Here is a 17,966-nt window from a genome sequence, read left to right as displayed (position 1 = left end):
GCACCATGAATATTAGGTAGGAGCTGGAGATTGTCTCTGGGCAATCGAGGCAAATGTTTGTGAGTATTGCTGCTGTAAAGGAAGCTGTTGTCTAATCCAGCTTGGCTTTTATTACACAAACCTGTTATCCACATATATATAAATTTTAATACTTTCCTTTTTCTCTTGCAGGGTCTTGGTAGAACACAGATGGTGGATGAAACAGAGCAGGACCAGAGTTCGACAGCTTCTGACCTCACCTGGCTGGAGAGAGAGCTGGAGGCAGTCAGTGACTAGTATACAGTAATATTTGTGGTTGTGACCTTAAGAAATGGGAAAGCATTATAAAAGGGAAATTGGGATGAGAATTAAGTCAAAATATTCTGTTATTTCAAAGAAAACACAGCCGAGCCAAGCACAAATAGCCTAATATTTATTAATAATGTGAGTGAGAGCTTTCAGTGTGGTGTAGCACTGCTTCATCAATACGCACCTTTGCACATGGGCAACAGATCATGCACATTGATATTTTATTCCATAGGTGACAAACTGGCTGATATTCACAATGTCTGAAGTTACCTGAAATTTAAACTCCACCTCTTTTCTCCTCTTTGCAGCATCTTCAGGAGAGCGACTGTGGCAGTCACACCTCCATGCAAATGTCTAATATGGAGCGATCCACGGCTTTACAAGAAAAGGTAAACAATGATTCAGTCATATAAATAGCAGGTTTAGTATAGGTGGCAAAGGTGCATGCTGATATTCACACCAGTTACCAGAAAATTTCACTCCACTGCTTTTCTCCTCTTTGCAGCATCCCAAGGAGACCGATCATGGCAGTCACACGTCCAAGCTCATTTGTAAATTGGACAAAGTCCTGGCTTTAAAGGAAAAGGTAAACAAGGAGTTAATAATGTGATCTTATCAGTCAGCTGGGCACTTTCATTGACAGGACATTTATATTATATTGAAGTTTTAAAGACACTTGGAAATATCAAACCGAGCAAAGATATCAAGTCTGATAAATAACCTAGAACCCTTTGCAGCATCTCACGGAAATCAATGATTTGAAGAAATCCATGGATTTACAGTACAAGGTAAACAATGAGTTGAAATGTGATCTTAGCGGTCAGCTGTGTGTAGTTTGTTTATCTTTGACTGATATATATTTGATGCTCTCTATTCAGATGTATCTGAAGCGTGTGCAGCAATACAAGAAAAAGGTTTTGCAGCTGAACAGACGGGCCACACTGATAGCTGAGAAGAATGCAATTGTGGAGCAGCAGCTGGCTAATATGAAAGTGGCTGTGGCTGTGAGGAGACACATCTACGATTGGATAGGTAAAACACAGGATATGAAGTTTTTCTACCATGGTAATTTTTCCATCACAAGTTGAGTTGTTTTGAGCCTCTTCTGACTCTTTCTCTCAGCTGTAGAGGACACTCGGGCTGCAGAAATGGAGGAGCATAATCAGCTAAGCATACTATGGGACATGCAGAAGGACTTCGCCAGAGTTCAAACAGAGGAACGGGCTCTTCTGCATGCAGTGCAGGGCATTTGTGAATGAACAGCTTGATTTACATGTCTCTCAATAAGAAATGTATACCTTCAGATGGGAAAGCAAGTGCATCACAGCAACAAATAAAGCACTATGTATGTGAGTGAGTGGTGAGCAGTTTGTGAAGTGGTGTGTGACAGTTTGTGTGTGTTATATAGTGTCTAGTGTGTGTGTTTGTGTGTGTGTTGACTACTGACACAGATTTGTAACATAACCTTTACTGATCAAATGTGATCGCGCTTGTGTGTCGAAGTCGCTGATTGGAGGTCAAGCTTTGTAACCGATCATACAGATGCAATACCGCGGCTTAACCGGTAGATGTCGCCATGATAAACTCAAATGCTTCGAAGGTTCAAACTTTGTTTCCTTGCCCCTCGCGGCTTCGTTCTTCACATCACTATAGCCATGTTTATATTTTAACTAGTTAATCTATCAGACATTCTCAGAAAGATCAAGCACCGGCGAGGGGCCTGAAAAGTGGACGAAGATCAGGGCGACGGCTGATTTATTTTAGTGAACTCAACTTCCTTTGTGGGCGTGTCACATATGCATCAGCCAATGGCGTGGAGGGGCGAGCTGTTTGTGTACTGGTTGCCACGGATACGCGCCAAGACACCTTTCGTTCTGTGTACTACAGTGAATGCGTTAAAAAGGAGGATTTCTATTGTGCTTACTTTCACATTTGTGTTAAAATGGATGCCCATGGGAGTTTAGAAGTCAGGTACGTCGTGACTGTCGTTGAAATGAACACATTGACGTGCATACAATTCATATAAACACTATATAGTTTTTATAAACCCTTTGCTGATCTAATTTTGCCGTTTTACCCCTTTTCCAGGTGGGTGCAAGGTTTTACAAGCAAGAATGTTCAGTTTGTTGACAAAAAAACGATATGTTATGCTTGTGGGATTTACATTTGTTTCCTGAACCTGGAGACAAAAATTCAAAGTTTGCTTCCAAGTCCTGGAAGAGGCCTTGGTGCCTTCACGGCCAATGGGAACAGTGGGATTATTGCCTTCTCTGAGCAAAAACTGCACCCGTCCATATTCGTGTACGTCTTCCCTGAACTGAAATTGAAGAATGAACTTAAAGGTAAATTACGGTAAATTAGTTTTCATGTAGTTGCAATAAATTCATTTTTGATCCTCAAAGCATCTGGTTTGATAGTTACCACTGATTCTGCTTCCAGGAACAGCGCAACTGGACTACACCTCTCTCGCATTAAGTGATGGCGGCCCATATTTGGCCTGCTGCTCCGCCCTTCCGGACCACACCGTAACACTGTGGTACGCTGTCAAACGCAATAAAGTACTATATCATGCACTTTCTAAGTTATGTTTATTTATGCTGGGTAGTTGCGCAGCTGAGAACGCAACTGTGTGTGATGTAGGAACTGGGAAAGCGGTGAGATACTTTGTTCACAACCACAAGCCGGGAAGGACGCCATTTCTCTGGTGTTCAACCCCATGAACGGCCTCCAGATGTGCGCTGTGGGCACCGCGACCCTCACCGTCTGGAATATAGAGAAGAGTGCCAGCTTCCATGTAATGAAACCAAGGTAAAGCAGACCATATGAGACCAACTCATATGGAGAGAAAAGGTAATTCACTTCCTACGTGAGGAGGGGCAGAGTTGTGCGCTAATTAGCATATTAGCCAAATTCAATCCGGGTAATTACAGGTGGGGCGATGCTAGTAAAGGTAGCTTGCTATTTATGTATGGCGCTAATTATCTTAGGGCAAGGTAAAAGCAGATAAGATAATTTAAAAATGTTTGGTCAAAATAGCACCAGGTAACAGCAGATATAGTTTTGTGCTTATTGGTATAACTGTTTTATTTTGGCTAAATTGTTTGTTAGCATACTGCTGAGGTAGCCCGGAAGTCACGTCATGTAATCTTAAATTGTGGGCATAAGTGATTAATTTCAGTAACCTATGCATTTGTATTCAGCGTTTATAATATTTATTTGTTCCCAGTGTGGTACAGCTTCCAGCAGCTGACGGCTCACGTGTTGAGGAAGAGGAGCATCGCAGTGACAGACTGACATGTTTAGGGCCACGGAAGCCTTCAACGGCCATTTCGGGGCTGAAGGGAGCCGAGGCAGAGAGCGTTATGGTACTGACACAGTGAGTCATCAATAATTATGTCCGTTGTGGTAGCGTTTTGTTAAAGCACCTGTGATTCCACAGAGGAGGCATTGTACAAAGAGCAGACTGACTCCTGCTGCCATCTGCTGGACCGCCACATCAAAGCTGTATGTGGGCTGTGAGGAAGGGTTCCTGCTGCTGCTGGACCCAGAGAGCCTCTCTGTCTCAGTCGTGTTCAACCCCAAAGGTACACAAACACACACTGCAACTCTGGGAATGGAAAGTTGAGGATATTTCCAAATATACTGAGTGTATTTCACAGTGCTCTTCTGTATAATCATTGACAGTGAACTTCTTTGGCACTAATGTGTGTGTTTTATCTATCTCTTGTTCAGATAGCAGTTCAATCCCTGAACTCAAGCAGGATATCTTTTTAGGTTTAGCCTTTAATGGAAATCATTTGGTTGCTGCAGGAAAGGTATGAGCTTGTTCTCCCTTTAACAGTCCAGTTGATCCGTCAATAAATATGCTCAATAGGACTTAAAAGTAAAACAGTTTATAATCCCTCTGTTTTACAGGAGAGAACTCAGTGCTTGCAAATCAAAGGGACAAAGATTGAGGTCACCGAAACCTGGGAATTTAAAGGACCAGCGAGTGTTACGTACTCCCCCGACTATGAAACCTTAATTTTATCTTCAGATTTGGTGAGCATTCAAATGAACCATATTGTGACATTCAAATAACGATTACCTGAGAGAAACCAATGTGACAGAAACAATCATTTTCTTCAGGGGCAGATCTATACGATCAACTCGTCCCAGTCAGAGAAGATGGTGAAGGTCCTGGACGTTCACAGTGGCAGCTTTGTGGCAGGAGCTTTACTGCACCCTGACGAGAACATTTGTGTGGTAAAATACTTCAGCTCAACTTGCACCGTATTATCTCATGCTGTTGTGTGTCAGTGGTGATGTTTGTGTGTTTACTGCTGTTTCAGTCAGTGAGGGATTCTGGAGTACTGCAGCTGTGGTCCTCAGATGGCCTTTGCCTTGGTTTCCTGTCTCTCCATGTTGAGGTTGGAACCACAATACCAGAAAATTCACAACACATCAATCTTGCCTCACCCAAGAACTCAATCCAGAATGTTTGTTTACTTAGGTGACAACTCTGGCCTGCTGTCCTGTTGCACAATGTGCAGCTGTAGGGACAAAATCAGGACATGTGCTCTTCATTGACCTGAACAAGGAGACTCAGCCTCGCCTGGTTCATCAGGTCCACCTCTACCGCAGGCCTGTGGATCATCTAGTGCAAGTATCCTCCATCACTGTAACATGACAACCTTTACACTGCTTATGTCAAAATATTTCAGAATGCATTCATAAAGAGGAGACAATTATTTGTAGCCATGCAACCCAACGTCACAAGCTGCATTCCACAGGTTTTCTAATTTGTTTTTGTTGTGCTTCTACAGTTTTGATCAAGAAGGGCACTACCTTCTAACTGGAGCCTCAGATTTACGAGTCTATGTACTTGATGCAAAGCCATCAAACACATTTTCAGTCATAGGACACACAGGTACATACTCAATTGAAGTATAAGTACACTGCAAACAATATTTAGAGATCAGACCGAATGAGAACATCATTATGACACTTTTATCTCATATACATTCTTTTTTGATTGCATTCTTCTCCAGTTGTTCCTGGGCCCATTCTGTCTCTTTCCACCCAGTGCATCAGGGACGATGAGCAGGTGAAGGTTCTTGCACTGTGTACTGAACAGATGGACCAAAAGTGTGAGGGCAGCCTGCTCACGCTGCTCACTCTGCCTACGAAGGGCCTGACAGGTACTGCACCCGACCAGGAGACTGAAGCTGAACCTGCAAAATGCTTATATGATGTGTTTCCACTGACCTACAGGTCCAGAATGTGTAGACCGGCACGGATGTCTGTCTCATCAGGTCTTAAAGGAGTCTAGATACAAAGTGCCTCATCCATTGACTTCCTGCGTCCTGGGAGTTGGCGAGTTCTTTGCTTACTGCCACAGGAGGAAAACTCTCCAGCGGTTCCTTCTCCCTCAGGTTCACTGCACTTTCTTTTGATCTTTACTGTATCTACTTATCAGCTTCAGGTAATCACGGTGATCATCTGTTCCTCTCAGGACACGGGCCATCTCTCCAGCCAGCAGGTGGTCCAGTTGAAACCTGACCAGGAAGTGAAGGGCCATCCTCTGGGCCCCGCCTCCCTCGCTCTGTCTCCTCACCGGTCCTGGCTGGCCTCCGGGGGCAGAGATGGCTTACTGTGCATCTGGCCAACTGCGTCAATGGTCAGGGCATTTCCTCAATATCAGTATAAGCCCCCCCAAGACCTACAGGTATTTATTTAATCTCGTGTGTAAACGATGATGTTGCTGCACCTATAGGAGCTTTACAAGGAGACACAGTGTCATTCGTGGCGTCTTGGTGGAGTTGGGGGTGTGTCCTTCTCCGCAGACAGTCAGAAGCTGGTCACTGCAGGATTAAGCGACGGCTCCCTCCTGTGCACAAAGCTCAGGTAACCCGACACTGCAGACTGCACAGCTGTCGACACTAGAGGGAACCCTTTCTCTCACTGGTCCTGTCACTCCAATCTGTGTACCGCAGTATAGTGCTTAGAGGAAAAGCACACAGTATCTTCCTCTTTTACTGCTGTCTGTGAGTGACAGTAGTTCATAAACATGGCCACTGTGGTGGGTCTGAGGGGTCGTGACTTTAAGCTGCAGGAAAAGGAAGATCTGTTAAACATCACAGCACGCTGTCCCAACTGGATCCCATCCCACTCACATTCCACTTCAGCCGCCCCTGCTTCCTCTTGTTTTGAAGTTTAATCAAATATTCTCTGTTTGGAGGCTTTTATTCTTTTTTTTAATGAGAGATTATGTTTTCTCCTCTTTCCTATTTACACTAAAATTAAACATTACATATCACCGTTATAGTTTGTCTGCAGCTTTGACAAATGTTTGGCATAAAATAAATCCCATTTTAGTCATTCAGAGTTATGGACAATCTGCTCATTACCAAATCTGTTTCAATCACACAGACTATCTGCCATTTTGTGTTTTCTTTGTGCCCCATGCAGACTTAACGATTTGGGTGCTGGTGACATGAACAAAGCTACACACTATAGCCGAGCTCTGGCAGATTTCTTGGAGAACACGTTCAAAACAGAGAACTCATTCCTCAGTCACTTAGCTGAATTGTGCCCCGGCTCGTCTGCTGCTGCTGAAACGGCAAAGGAGACGGAGGTAAGTATTCTGCTTTACCTGCTGTTCAAGCTGCTTTGTGTGTTGGTGCTTTTGTGTTTATAATGGTTGAAAACACAAACTGACAAAGGCTTGATTTATTGCAGTTTAATATAAGAGGAGAACGTTAAGCAAGGACAAAGTGGAAAACCTCCTATAATTCATTAGTGTAATGCAGAATTGTTGAAAATATCTACAAAAAAATACAAAAGTATTGTAATTTAACCATCATATCCATAATACATACAATTCAGTATGGACTGAATGATGTTGGTAGTATGGATAAAACCATGACATCATGCAAGGTTTAATTTCTTAATAACCTTTACCAAATAAATAATAATAAATAAATGTTTTTACTTGTTTTAGCTTTTTTCTATTTCCTTTTTTGTTAAAGTTTTTACTGATCTCTATCTCGGCATGCATTAATGTCACAATGATCTTTTTACTTTCCACTTTTAACCACTGCTTTCTAATTTGTTTTTAATAATAATAAATATTAATATAGTTTTGTTGTTTTGTGGGTGGCAGCTAATGAAAAAATGCTGTATAATTCAAATTTGTTTAGTTACAAATATGTGGGATGTTGATATTATTGTTCTTGTTATATTATGTATTGCATTGTATGCTCCACAAATATGCAATCATTTCCTCTTGTGTTTCTCTGCAGGTCGTTGGCAGAGCAGAGATGGTGGATGGAACAGAGCAGGAGCAGAGATCTACATTGTCTGACCTCACCTGGCTGGAAAGCAAGCAAGAGGCGGTCAGTGACTCATGTACTGTAATATTTGTGTCTGTGACCTTTGAATGGAGAACATTTACAGTCTTTGCATACCTGCATTGTGTCTCTCCACATTGCTGGAGGAGGATTATGAAATTGCTCCTTCCTATCTCGCTGGAGAAAGCAGCTGTGTTGAACTTGGCACATAATTTCACTGCGTCGCACCTTGATTTATCATCACCTAACCTAAGTCTGTGAACATCGAGCTGTGAGCCAGCGGTTGAGCGTAAACATCGGCTGAGCCGATAAGCATTTGTTAACCCACAAAACCTGATAACAATAAAGTGATACTGGAGGTGTGGCGGTCTTTGTGTTGTTGGTGTTGCACTTCATTAACGATCTCTGAGGAACACGCAGAGCTTTACGCCACTACATGCTTTCTTAATTGACTTCTGTGATTTGTGAGCATCGTGTTCAGGTTATATCATGTTGAAGTGAAAGTGTTTTACAGTATGTAATTTTACTTTTCGGTCTCGTAAAATGCATCGTAGTTAAGTTGCCACAATGTTTGTGTGCCAGGTTCACTCACCAGGGTTTGTGCTTTGTGCTGCTTTATTACTTTATTCAAGATCTAATAAATCTGACATCAAAGCTCTTTTTCAATGCACAGGTGGTGAAAGAAGACAATCAGCACTATTATGAGACAAAGAACCAACTGAGAAAAACCATCAGAGAGCTGCGAGACGCTGTAAGTCAGTTTTAATGTTTGTGTTTCATTTTATCATTATTTAGCACACAGTGCTAAAGTGTTACTGCAGAAGATACTTAATAAACTCACACATGCAGATGAAGCTGTACACATGGGTTGTTTACTTATATGAAGTATGTCAATGTTTACTTTTGCTCCAGAGAGATTTAAAAATGCTTAAGTGTGTCCCCATTGTTAATAGGTGCAGGAGATGATGCAGGAAAATGAGACCCTGCCTGATATGGAGCGTCTGGAGCAACGGGAGTTCAACCTGGACGTAGAGGAGCAGAAGAGACTGGAGGCCATGGTGGAGCAAGAGGTCACTAAGGTAATGCACACACATCAACACAGTACATGGTCTTTAATGTTATTTATACTGTGATGGCAGCGAATCTGATCGCTTTTTGTTGTTAGTTAATTTAAAACACAATGTGGTATGCTATGTGTATAGAACAACATGAAAACAGAGTCTACATACACAAGAGTTTGTCAGCCGATATCTGAGCTAAAGTACCGTGCATGTGTTCACATTCTAGTTAAGAAATGAAATCGAGCTGGAGAATCTGGCCAAATGTTACACCTGCGATGTCCTGAAGAGAGAATTCTGGTATTCTATGAAGGTCAAAGGCAGAGCCATCAAGGTGAGACGAGCAAAGTACGGAGCTGTCAAACTAACAAGGGAGGATTTCTTTCACTTGTGTTATGATTTGATAACTGTCCTGTCTGTTCCAGGCCTTCCAGTCTGAACACGAGGTGAAGAACTACGCCATGAAGGAGAGAACAGAGAAGGAGCTGGAGGATCTCCGGCGGGTTCAAAATATGAGGAAGATTGAGAATGCAGCCTGCGTCGTAAGCAAAATGGAGCCACACCCTGAAGGATTTGTCAGGCCTCCCAAGTCTGTGGTGCAACTTTTAGTGAACAGTGCAAAGCAGGACACGTGCGCTGAGTTAGTACAGATTGGATCACATGGTTACTGCTCTTAATGCTAAACAAATCCAGCTTGTGTGCAGCCATGGCAACGTCCTGTCAAACAGGCATACCAACATCTCTGAGAAGTATATATTTAACAACTGCCAATTTCTCCAGTAGTGCGGCTTTTGCTCCCTGGAACTACACGCTATGGAAAACTCATTCAAGCCAAAACAATGTTACTGCTGGAATGTAATTTGATGCTTTGAGCCCCACGTCTGACCTTTTAATGTTGTTTACTGAAATATTTGATAAAGTTCCAGAGTGTCGATGTCGAAACCTTTAGATTTATGTCTGCGTGTCCTCAGAGGCGTTATCACCGTCAGTCCTCTCCGCACTGCAATTATGCTGGGATTCAAAAGGCAATCTTTGGGCCGCAGTGTCAGACCTCCACATTTATTTCAACCCCGTCATTTCAAGCTTTCCCTCTCCACCGTCCAATTGCAGAACGAGACTCTGAAGAAAAGGTCCAAAACAAGCAGCGCCGGGGAGGAAGAAGGAGGGGAGGAAGGTCAGGAGAGCGCTGCGCTGACGGGAAGTCTCTCCGCTCACTTAGGAGTTTCAGATCCCTACATGTGCGATCAGTTTGAGCTCCAAACCACAGAGCAGAAGATCAACCAGATAACGCTGCTGCAGGTACGCAAGACTAATTGAGCTTTGCAAATTGCAGTTTGGAACTAAAACAATGTTCAAAACCACAATCACATAAAATAAAGTACATTTACCTTTTCACAGATGAATATTTTGACTATGAATTATATTTATTTGTCCACTCCTGTATCGTTCCCTCGTCCCCAAACGCAGGATGCAATCCACCAGATCAAGACGGCGTTCAACGCTGAGTTTGAGGTGGTGCACAGGCAGAAGCTGCAGGAGCTGAGCCGTGTGAAGGACAGGAACGGACGCATCAGGGAGATAACGGAGGAGCTGAACGTGAGCGAGACGCTGTGGGAGCCCAGCCTGACGGACAGCGAGTGTCCAGAGAGGGCGCTCACTGTGGACGACTCCAAGGTCAGTCGCCTCCGGAAGAAGACTAACGGCTTTAATCAGGGTGTGGCAGCGCGAGGGAACAGTCAATGAACCAGAAGTTAAATAAATAAATGGAGAAGGGTTCCATTTTTTCTCTGTGACTGCTGCTGATGAATGTTCCATGTGTTTACATACAGTGCCTTTGTCCCACTCTAGATTAAAGTAGAGAAGTATCTCACCCCTGAGCAGAGAGAGGAGGAGGAGAGAAAGCTGTTGGAGGAGCAGAGACGCATGGCTGCCATGGTATGCTGCTGTCGTAAATCTGTTTTTGTTTTCCCCACTTGTGTGTCTCCACATTCTTCACATTGAGATCCTGCAGTAATTATCACAGAGAGTAAAAGTAAATATAAACAATCCTTAGACTTAGTGATGTGTTTAATTAGAAATAATTCATCACCAATTACAAAAATATAAAAGCTGTGTTGTATTGATGAGATGTTTGTCTTCCTGTTCCAGGGTGAAGACACCAGAGGGAAGGCTCTGGGTGTGATGATGGAGGGAGTGCTCCAAGTGAAAAAAGAAGATATCTTAAAAATGGTTCGGCCAAAGTCTCCAATCTATCTTATTTTAATCATGTGTTGTGTTTCTTTCAAGATATATCATTTCCTGGAAATAAGTGGATTTAGGAATGAAGATCAATATAGGAAAAATTAAAAACCTCTGACCCTGAAGACCCAACACAAGATGAACTTATTTAAGATGTGATAAATGGTAATTGGACTGTACTTGTGTATTGCGCTTTGATCCAAGTTCAACAATAACACAACCCGACGACTGACAACTTACATTATACATCTCACCACAGCCAGAATACTGAAACTCCAGTCACTTCTCTCTTTACTTTTCCTTTTAAACAAATGAGCTGCTACTTGAACTCTTTGCCAGTTAACGTATCATTAGACAAATCGCACATAAGGGCACAAAGTTCCTTTTGTATTTACTCCACAGGAAATACCTGCGCCTGAATTTGTTTTGACCAAGCCTGACAGCCAGTGGAGCGAGGAGGAGAAGAAAGCCTTCAAAGAGTTTGAAAACAAAGCCACCGAGCTGAGCGTGGAGCAGAAGAAGTACAGAAAGGTGATGGATGGATTCACACTTTCATTTACTCTCTGCTCTGCTCTGCATAGACACTAAACGATCTGTGGGCCCTGTTTACCTACAGGTACTGGAAAGTGAAATGAAGAAACTGCAAGAGTCCAACAAAGAGGCAGCAGAGAGGTTTGATAAAGGCTTGACTAAACTCTCAGAGAGGAAAATGAAATCTGAAATGGCGATCCACCAGGTGAGCCCACACACAGACATGTGACTCAGACACAGCTCAGACTGACAAAGGCCGGTTTATGCTACACAAATGAGACACATATTCAGAACCATTAGATTGTATATGGAATAAAGTTAAGGTTGCTCTTTCTGGTCTTTTCCCCTTATCAAGATAAAGTAATTTCTTTTCCCACATGAAATCATTTGTTATGAAACACCTTTGATCTTGTTTTCTTCTCATTTTTCAGGAAGAGCTTAAGATCACTTCTCTTGTTTACTCGGTCCACACAGAAGAGGAGATCAGACGTCGGGAGCTGGCAGTCAGGCTCCAACTTGAAGAAAAGTTGGCGTACAAGGTAAGAAGAGTCAACTCTCACACGGTAGCGCCAAAAGAATTTCAATTTATGACCCCAATTTGTAACCCCACATTCTGTTATTCATGTGATGCCTGAGACGGCGGTATCGGTATTCTTCCATATTTTAGTATAATGCTGTTTCATCTCAGGCATGTTTTGCAAGAACAGACTTGCTCGCCGTGCTAACTTCCCTGGCCGCAGCTCGCTGTTTCCAGTACAAGCGGTTCTTGTCTTATCATCCTTTACTTCTGACAGGATGAAACCAGGGAAGAGCTTAAAAAATACAAGGATGAAGAGGCCGTGTGTCACGAGACCTATGACAGCGTCGTAGCGGAGGACAAAGTAAGAACGGCGGTGATGCACTGAAATCATTTTGGCAATAATGAATGTATGTTTCTGACTGTAATGTCACGGACGTCTCTCAAGATTCTTGACAAAGATTTCAGGAAGGAGTTCTTTGATGTACCAAACCCAGTGGTTGATCTCCTGTATAAGCTTTACAAGCGTAGGCCCAGGTGTGTGAGACTCAACATGTTGACTTTCTGCAGTTTAATTAAAACAACCTTGTTTAGTGAAAGCTGTCCTGATATCGGAGTGTTTTATGCCACAGGGTCCAAAAGATGAGGACCCAGACGGACAACAACCTGAACCCCTTTAAAGAGCAGCGTCTGTGTGGCTCAATGGCTCCAGATGGGTTCAGCAAAATGCTCAAGGCCATGGAGGAGTTGGATGCTGTAGAGAATATGCCAGAAGGACTAAACCAGACGGCCTGGGAGAAATTCTGTCTCATCCGCAGAACAAAAGTAGAGAGCGAGCAGCAGGTATGAGAAAATATGGACATGTTAAAAGAGACTGTCCAGTCCCTGAGGTTTCTATTGTATACTCTCTATAGTCTGCTTACACACTTGATGCTTAGTTCCACCTGTGCAAATTTTAATAGTTGTGTCTTTGCCTTTTACAGGTGAAACTCAAAGCTTTGGCTCTTGCGGAGATGCAGGCGTTTCTGCAGAAAAGGCTGGACGAGGACGAGGCCCTCCAACAGGAAGTCAGAAATCTCACTGAGGAACTTGAGAGGTGAGTCTGAGGTTTCATTAGTTGTGTTTTTTAATAATCTTTCCATTCCATATGTATATACAAACTGCTCCTAAAACAATCCCCTAATGTCAACAGTCCTCAAATTGTTTTTCTGTTGTTATCTTCTCCCATTTCCAGTCTACACAAGGAGAAGAGCCGTTTCCTGTCAGATGTCATGGTCCAGGTCCTGATCAAGCAGGGTCAGGTGGAGGTGGCGCCCACAGGCCTCGCCGCTGACTACTCGGGCTCTATACTTCACCACAGGAGCGTGGTGGAGGACCTCAACACAACCATCAGGGTCAGCGTTTAACTCGCACTTACACGCTGCCAATCCACTCCAAGAACAATAGATTTTGGAAAACAAGAACGCAGACGCCAAAGATGATCACTTTGATGTGTTTGCAGTATTGTGATGTTTATCAAGTGTGAATTACCTGTGTGATCAGATGCATGCAGAGCAGAAGCTGGCCACCATGGTAGAGTGTAAGGACTTCCGTAAGGGAATCATCCAGCAGGAGTGGGAGAACAAAAGGCTGAGGATGCTGATCGAGGACCTCCAGACCAAAGCCAGGGACCTCCAGATGTTAAGACTCAACGAGGAGCAACGGGAAGTGAGTGGGATCAAAATCTAAAAGCTGTCCAGGTGCTGCCTTTGTGCATTTTATATTTTCTATATCAAAGCGTTGTAGTCCTTACAGGCTGCATTCCATACCATATCCATGCGGGTATGTCAGGGTCATTGTGTTGGGAATCCTTACATCCACAGAACAAAACCATGATTACTGTTTTCAGCTCTACTTGCTACAACAAGTGAGATGCTGCAAGATATCTGTCCTGTTTAACTGTAATTATGGTTATATAGTTTTTCTTTAATGACTACTATTCACCCCGCACACAATTGAGACCTTTTTTTCCCAATTTTAGAGGAAAGAATCTTTGCAGTTTCTCATCTCACCGTTTCTCTTTCCTTGCTGGTTTCACTCAGTTTGCACTCTGAGCCAGAGTTCAGTCTCTGATAGAAACCCAGGTATTCTGCCTCTGGCTGCATTCATGTAGTTGTTATCACCCCTAAGTACAGAAGGATGATGTGTTATGACAGACACACACACCCTGTTCATTGTGGAACCCCACCCTAAGTTCTCGCATCTTTTAAAACAGCAACCCAGTGGGTGGAGGCGGGTTAAAAAAAAATGCGCTTACACACCGTTTGCGGTATGGAATTACTCATTTCTTCCTTACAGCGCAGTTTTGTGATACATAGATTTGACATTCAGATGGTAAGGAAGCAGAAAAGCTCTGCTTCACTTGACTCCGTGTGTCGAAGGCACGAGCAGCTTAATTAGAAACGGTCCTACATGAAGCTCCCAGCTAGATTTATTTCTTGGTGTTACATTCCTTCAACCGTTTATTACACAACAGAGCACAAACTCTGTAGTGAGTTAAAAATTGTAGGCAGTTGATGATTAATCCATGGAAAAGAGCCGAATGGTCAAATGAGTCATTCTTCATCCTATTTTTTCATGGCAGACATGAGCCACATTTCCAGGTCGGTGCTTGTTTGCCCTGGCAGAAGGTTCAGGTAGCTGAAGGCTCTTGTGTGGCACGCACTTTCCTGCCATTGTCTCCGTCTCCAACACAAACAAGTCCGTCAGCGCACAGCGAGACGTTCCTCTCCTCTAAACTGCAGTGGACACTGGTGTGAAACCTCACACAAAGATTTCCACCACTATTAAATACAACACTACCTGAAGAAGAGCTATTTATGATACGATGATGTCACAGCCCCACAGAAGAAGTTCCAAACACCTAATTTTAGGTGTGTGTGGTGGCCTCACACCCCGTCATGACATTTTATTCAGCTTTTGTCATCATTTTGTGAGTTTTGCGGGCAAACCTGGCAACGTTAACTCACATACTGGAAGAATCTGCACGTTCTTCATCCAACGCATTCCGACACATGGCCTTCATCAGGGTCTGACAGAAGAGACAGACTGAAAATATTGGGCAAAGTTTGAAAAAAAAAACACTTGGCAATATTAGACTGAGCAAATATTTACAGGCTAATAAAAAACCAAGAACCCTCAGATTAATATCGAATGTTAAAACCTGCATTTAATCTGCAAATGCTTGAGATTATAATACTACCAATTATAAATCTATACATTTACATTACGACCCTCAGGTGATCTAGACTCCACTGCTCTTCCTCTTTCCAGTATCTCAAGGAAACCAATCGTGGCAGTCACACATCCAGACACATTTCTAATTTGGAGAAATCCATGGCTTTGAAGGAAAAGGTAAGAAATAAAGTCAATCCTTTAATGTTATCAGCTGTGTGTCTGTTTGACCTATATGTGTGTGATATGTTCTCTCTTCAGATGCATCTAAAGCGTCTGCAGCAACACCAGAACAAGATCTCACAGCTCAACAGACAAGCTGCACTGAAAGCTGAGAAGAATGCAGTTTTGGAGCAGCAGCTGGCCGACATGGAAGTGACTGTGGCTGAGAGGAGGCACGTCTATGAAGCCATAGGTAAATGTGCTGGGATTTAAGGCTGAAGAGTCCAAGTGGCTTCTTTTAAAGAGGGGATTCTTTTCACCATCACAACTTGTTGTTTGGAGCCTCTGCTGACTCATAAAACATCTTTTTATTTAGCTGTGGAGGACAATCAGGCGGCACAAACACATGAGCGGTACCAGGAAATTGTACAAAGGAAGAAGCTGCAGGACTTGGCCAGAGCTCAGGCGCAGGAGCTGGCTCTGTTACACACAGAGGCGGAACGCTTGAGGATGAAAAACTTCCCAGCACTTGATCAGCTGAAACACAGTTGAGCAAAGTCTTTACTTCAACAGAAAACTCTTTTATTTACAAGAAGTAACAATTAACTCTCAATAGGAAATGTATGCCTTCAGATGGGAATAGCAGCTGTAGAGCAACAACAAATAAAACACTGACTACAGTCCAAGTGAACATGACTCAGTTCCTGTATTGTTTTTGTGTCACAGGTGCGTTTGACATTAAAGCTTATTTAGGTGGTGAAGTCCTCTTCTGTGCGGTCAAAGTGCAGTATGCTGTCATTCAGTCCAAACAGGTCGATGAGCTCAGACAGACTGGCCTTCTGTCCGCCTGTGGGGAGATCGGACTGGAGCTCATAGAGGGCAGCCTGAGCACAACTACGCCACTTCCCGATCAGGGTTTGGAGCTGTGTTAAGTCATTCTGGGGAGAGAGATTGTAGACAAAGTAATCAGCTTTTAGGGGGAGTACTGGTCTTTATGATGTCACCATGGTTACGTCCTGTTGCCATTTCTATTTATGTTTTAATGCATTACTTCCCCCCCCAAATATTAAAGAGGCGGCTTTAGTTTCTAGGCGTCAGATTCACAAAGCCTTCATGGAGGAGTTCAGGCAGTCATGAACGCGTTGTAGGCCTCAGTAATCTAGTAAACAACTTGTGATATCCATTTCATGCTGACAGGTACTCTCCATGACCCACAAACTAAATCTGACATGTAGAAATAGTGACAAATACTTTGACTGATACCTTGCTTCTGTACATTTTCACCATGTTTAGTCTCCGCAGCATCTCTGTCTTGTCTTTAACGGCTTTTGTGAGTTGTTCTCGTTGCTGTGAAAGGTTTGCTGGAGGAGGATGAGCTGGTTCAGGACCTGGCCCAGGAACCTTTCCCCTCCCTGATCCCACTCCGTTTCTGTTTGCGTCAACACCCAGCCTGTCTTGTGGAGGGTTATTAACTGTCTCCCTGGAATCTGCTGGGACTTGCGGGCCGTTTTCCTCCTCTGCATCATCAACACAGAGGCGTTTGGCCACAGAGGAGGGAGAGGTGAAGGAGCGTCTGGATCTCTTCAGCCTCTGCTTCAGAGAGGCACTCAGGTTTGAATGATACTGTAGAAACACACCAATGTGAAGGAATGACAACAAATAACAAATATAGTGTTCAAGTAGATAAAATAAGAACTTACCGACCCCCCTTTGGACTCACAGGGACTTGACTCTACTGAATTACACGGCGTGGAAAACACAGACTTTAACCTAACCGCTTTAGGAGTAGCCTCCATTTGTAAACATTTACTACTTTGCTGTCGTTTAAAATAAAGATGGATACGTCGTCAGCCTCACGTCAAAATTCCGCAGGCAAAGTTAAACAAACACGAACAACTACTCAGACGTGTTAGTTAGTCCCACAACTTCTTCAGTTATTAATTAATAGCCAACAAAAGAATAAGAAAAGCGAGCAGTGAACGCAACACGAGAGAAAGTTTGTGTTTTCTTCCGGATTGTCGGCTCAAGAAACCCTCCAAAGGCAGCGATTGGGTAGAGGGTCACGTGATGCCGTCACCGAGGAGGATCATGGGAGTTGTAGTTCTTTTGTGAAATATAACGATGCGATTTCTGTTGAAAGCTGAGCATTTATGGGCGTATCCTTCCGCTGCTCATAAAGATTTGATTTGAAAGATGCTAAGAACAAGAACAATAACAATATACACATTTATCACTTGAGCCAGACATTGTTACCATAAATGGCTCCATGTTGGAGAGAGTTTGACTGTATCGCACATTTTCAACACTTTTTTAGATTGAGTTGATGTTTCATTTCACTCATAAATGATAAAAATAATGTTTATCCTCTTGCTGTTATTGAGCAAAGCAACTTAAGGCCCAAACCAGTACAGCATTTGTAAGAATAATCTGTTATGTAGTCACCATTTACATTTAACATCAAATCTCAGCTAAATGAAACATATTATTATAACATCTAAGGCACTAATTACTGTCTGGTTTGTTCTTCATTCCAACATCATAGTTCCTTTTTTCTTAATATAACTATACACAAAATGACAGCTTGTTTTGCGGAAACGTTTCCATGGAGTTATAATGAGACAGATTCAG

The 17,966-nt window shown here is 43.0% G+C and overlaps 2 protein-coding genes and 1 long non-coding RNA gene across 3 annotated transcripts; 2 read left to right on the top strand and 1 right to left on the bottom strand.

Annotated features, from left to right (window-relative positions):
- Positions 1–176: 176 nt before the first annotated feature.
- LOC142991623 (uncharacterized) lies at positions 177–867 on the top strand. The gene is made up of 3 exons (XR_012960980.1): positions 177–264; positions 597–677; positions 794–867. It is a non-coding gene; the product is annotated as an uncharacterized LOC142991623 (long non-coding RNA).
- A 1,363-nt stretch (positions 868–2,230) lies between these two features.
- Positions 2,231–15,890, top strand: cfap43 (cilia and flagella associated protein 43). The gene is made up of 38 exons (XM_076141798.1): positions 2,231–2,259; positions 2,377–2,630; positions 2,728–2,824; positions 2,929–3,096; positions 3,515–3,653; positions 3,728–3,872; positions 4,021–4,103; positions 4,204–4,329; positions 4,417–4,533; positions 4,620–4,697; positions 4,781–4,929; positions 5,094–5,197; positions 5,319–5,468; positions 5,542–5,702; positions 5,783–5,947; positions 6,044–6,174; positions 6,739–6,915; positions 7,583–7,664; positions 8,293–8,370; positions 8,573–8,698; positions 8,907–9,011; positions 9,103–9,219; positions 9,788–9,976; positions 10,145–10,351; positions 10,526–10,612; positions 10,826–10,906; positions 11,318–11,446; positions 11,532–11,651; positions 11,878–11,985; positions 12,241–12,327; positions 12,412–12,500; positions 12,596–12,806; positions 12,947–13,059; positions 13,198–13,357; positions 13,506–13,670; positions 15,276–15,356; positions 15,438–15,591; positions 15,715–15,890. The coding sequence occupies exons 1-38, from the start codon at positions 2,231–2,233 to the stop codon at positions 15,888–15,890; spliced, it is 4,938 nt and encodes a 1,645-aa protein (XP_075997913.1).
- sfr1 (SWI5-dependent homologous recombination repair protein 1) lies at positions 15,864–17,380 on the bottom strand. The gene is made up of 3 exons (XM_076141799.1): positions 17,039–17,380; positions 16,602–16,961; positions 15,864–16,276 (listed from the first exon to the last, which is right to left on the bottom strand). The coding sequence occupies exons 1-3, from the start codon at positions 17,132–17,134 to the stop codon at positions 16,088–16,090; spliced, it is 645 nt and encodes a 214-aa protein (XP_075997914.1). The 5' UTR covers positions 17,135–17,380; the 3' UTR covers positions 15,864–16,087.
- Between the last annotated feature and the right edge of the window lie 586 nt (positions 17,381–17,966).

This window comes from Genypterus blacodes, unplaced genomic scaffold (genome assembly GCF_046128005.1).
Source record: "Genypterus blacodes isolate CSIRO-AG114 ecotype Tasmania unplaced genomic scaffold, CSIRO-AGI_Gbla_v1 ptg000020l_1, whole genome shotgun sequence".
NCBI lineage: Eukaryota > Metazoa > Chordata > Actinopteri > Ophidiiformes > Ophidiidae > Genypterus > Genypterus blacodes.
This window is presented reverse-complemented; position numbering and strand designations above follow the sequence as displayed.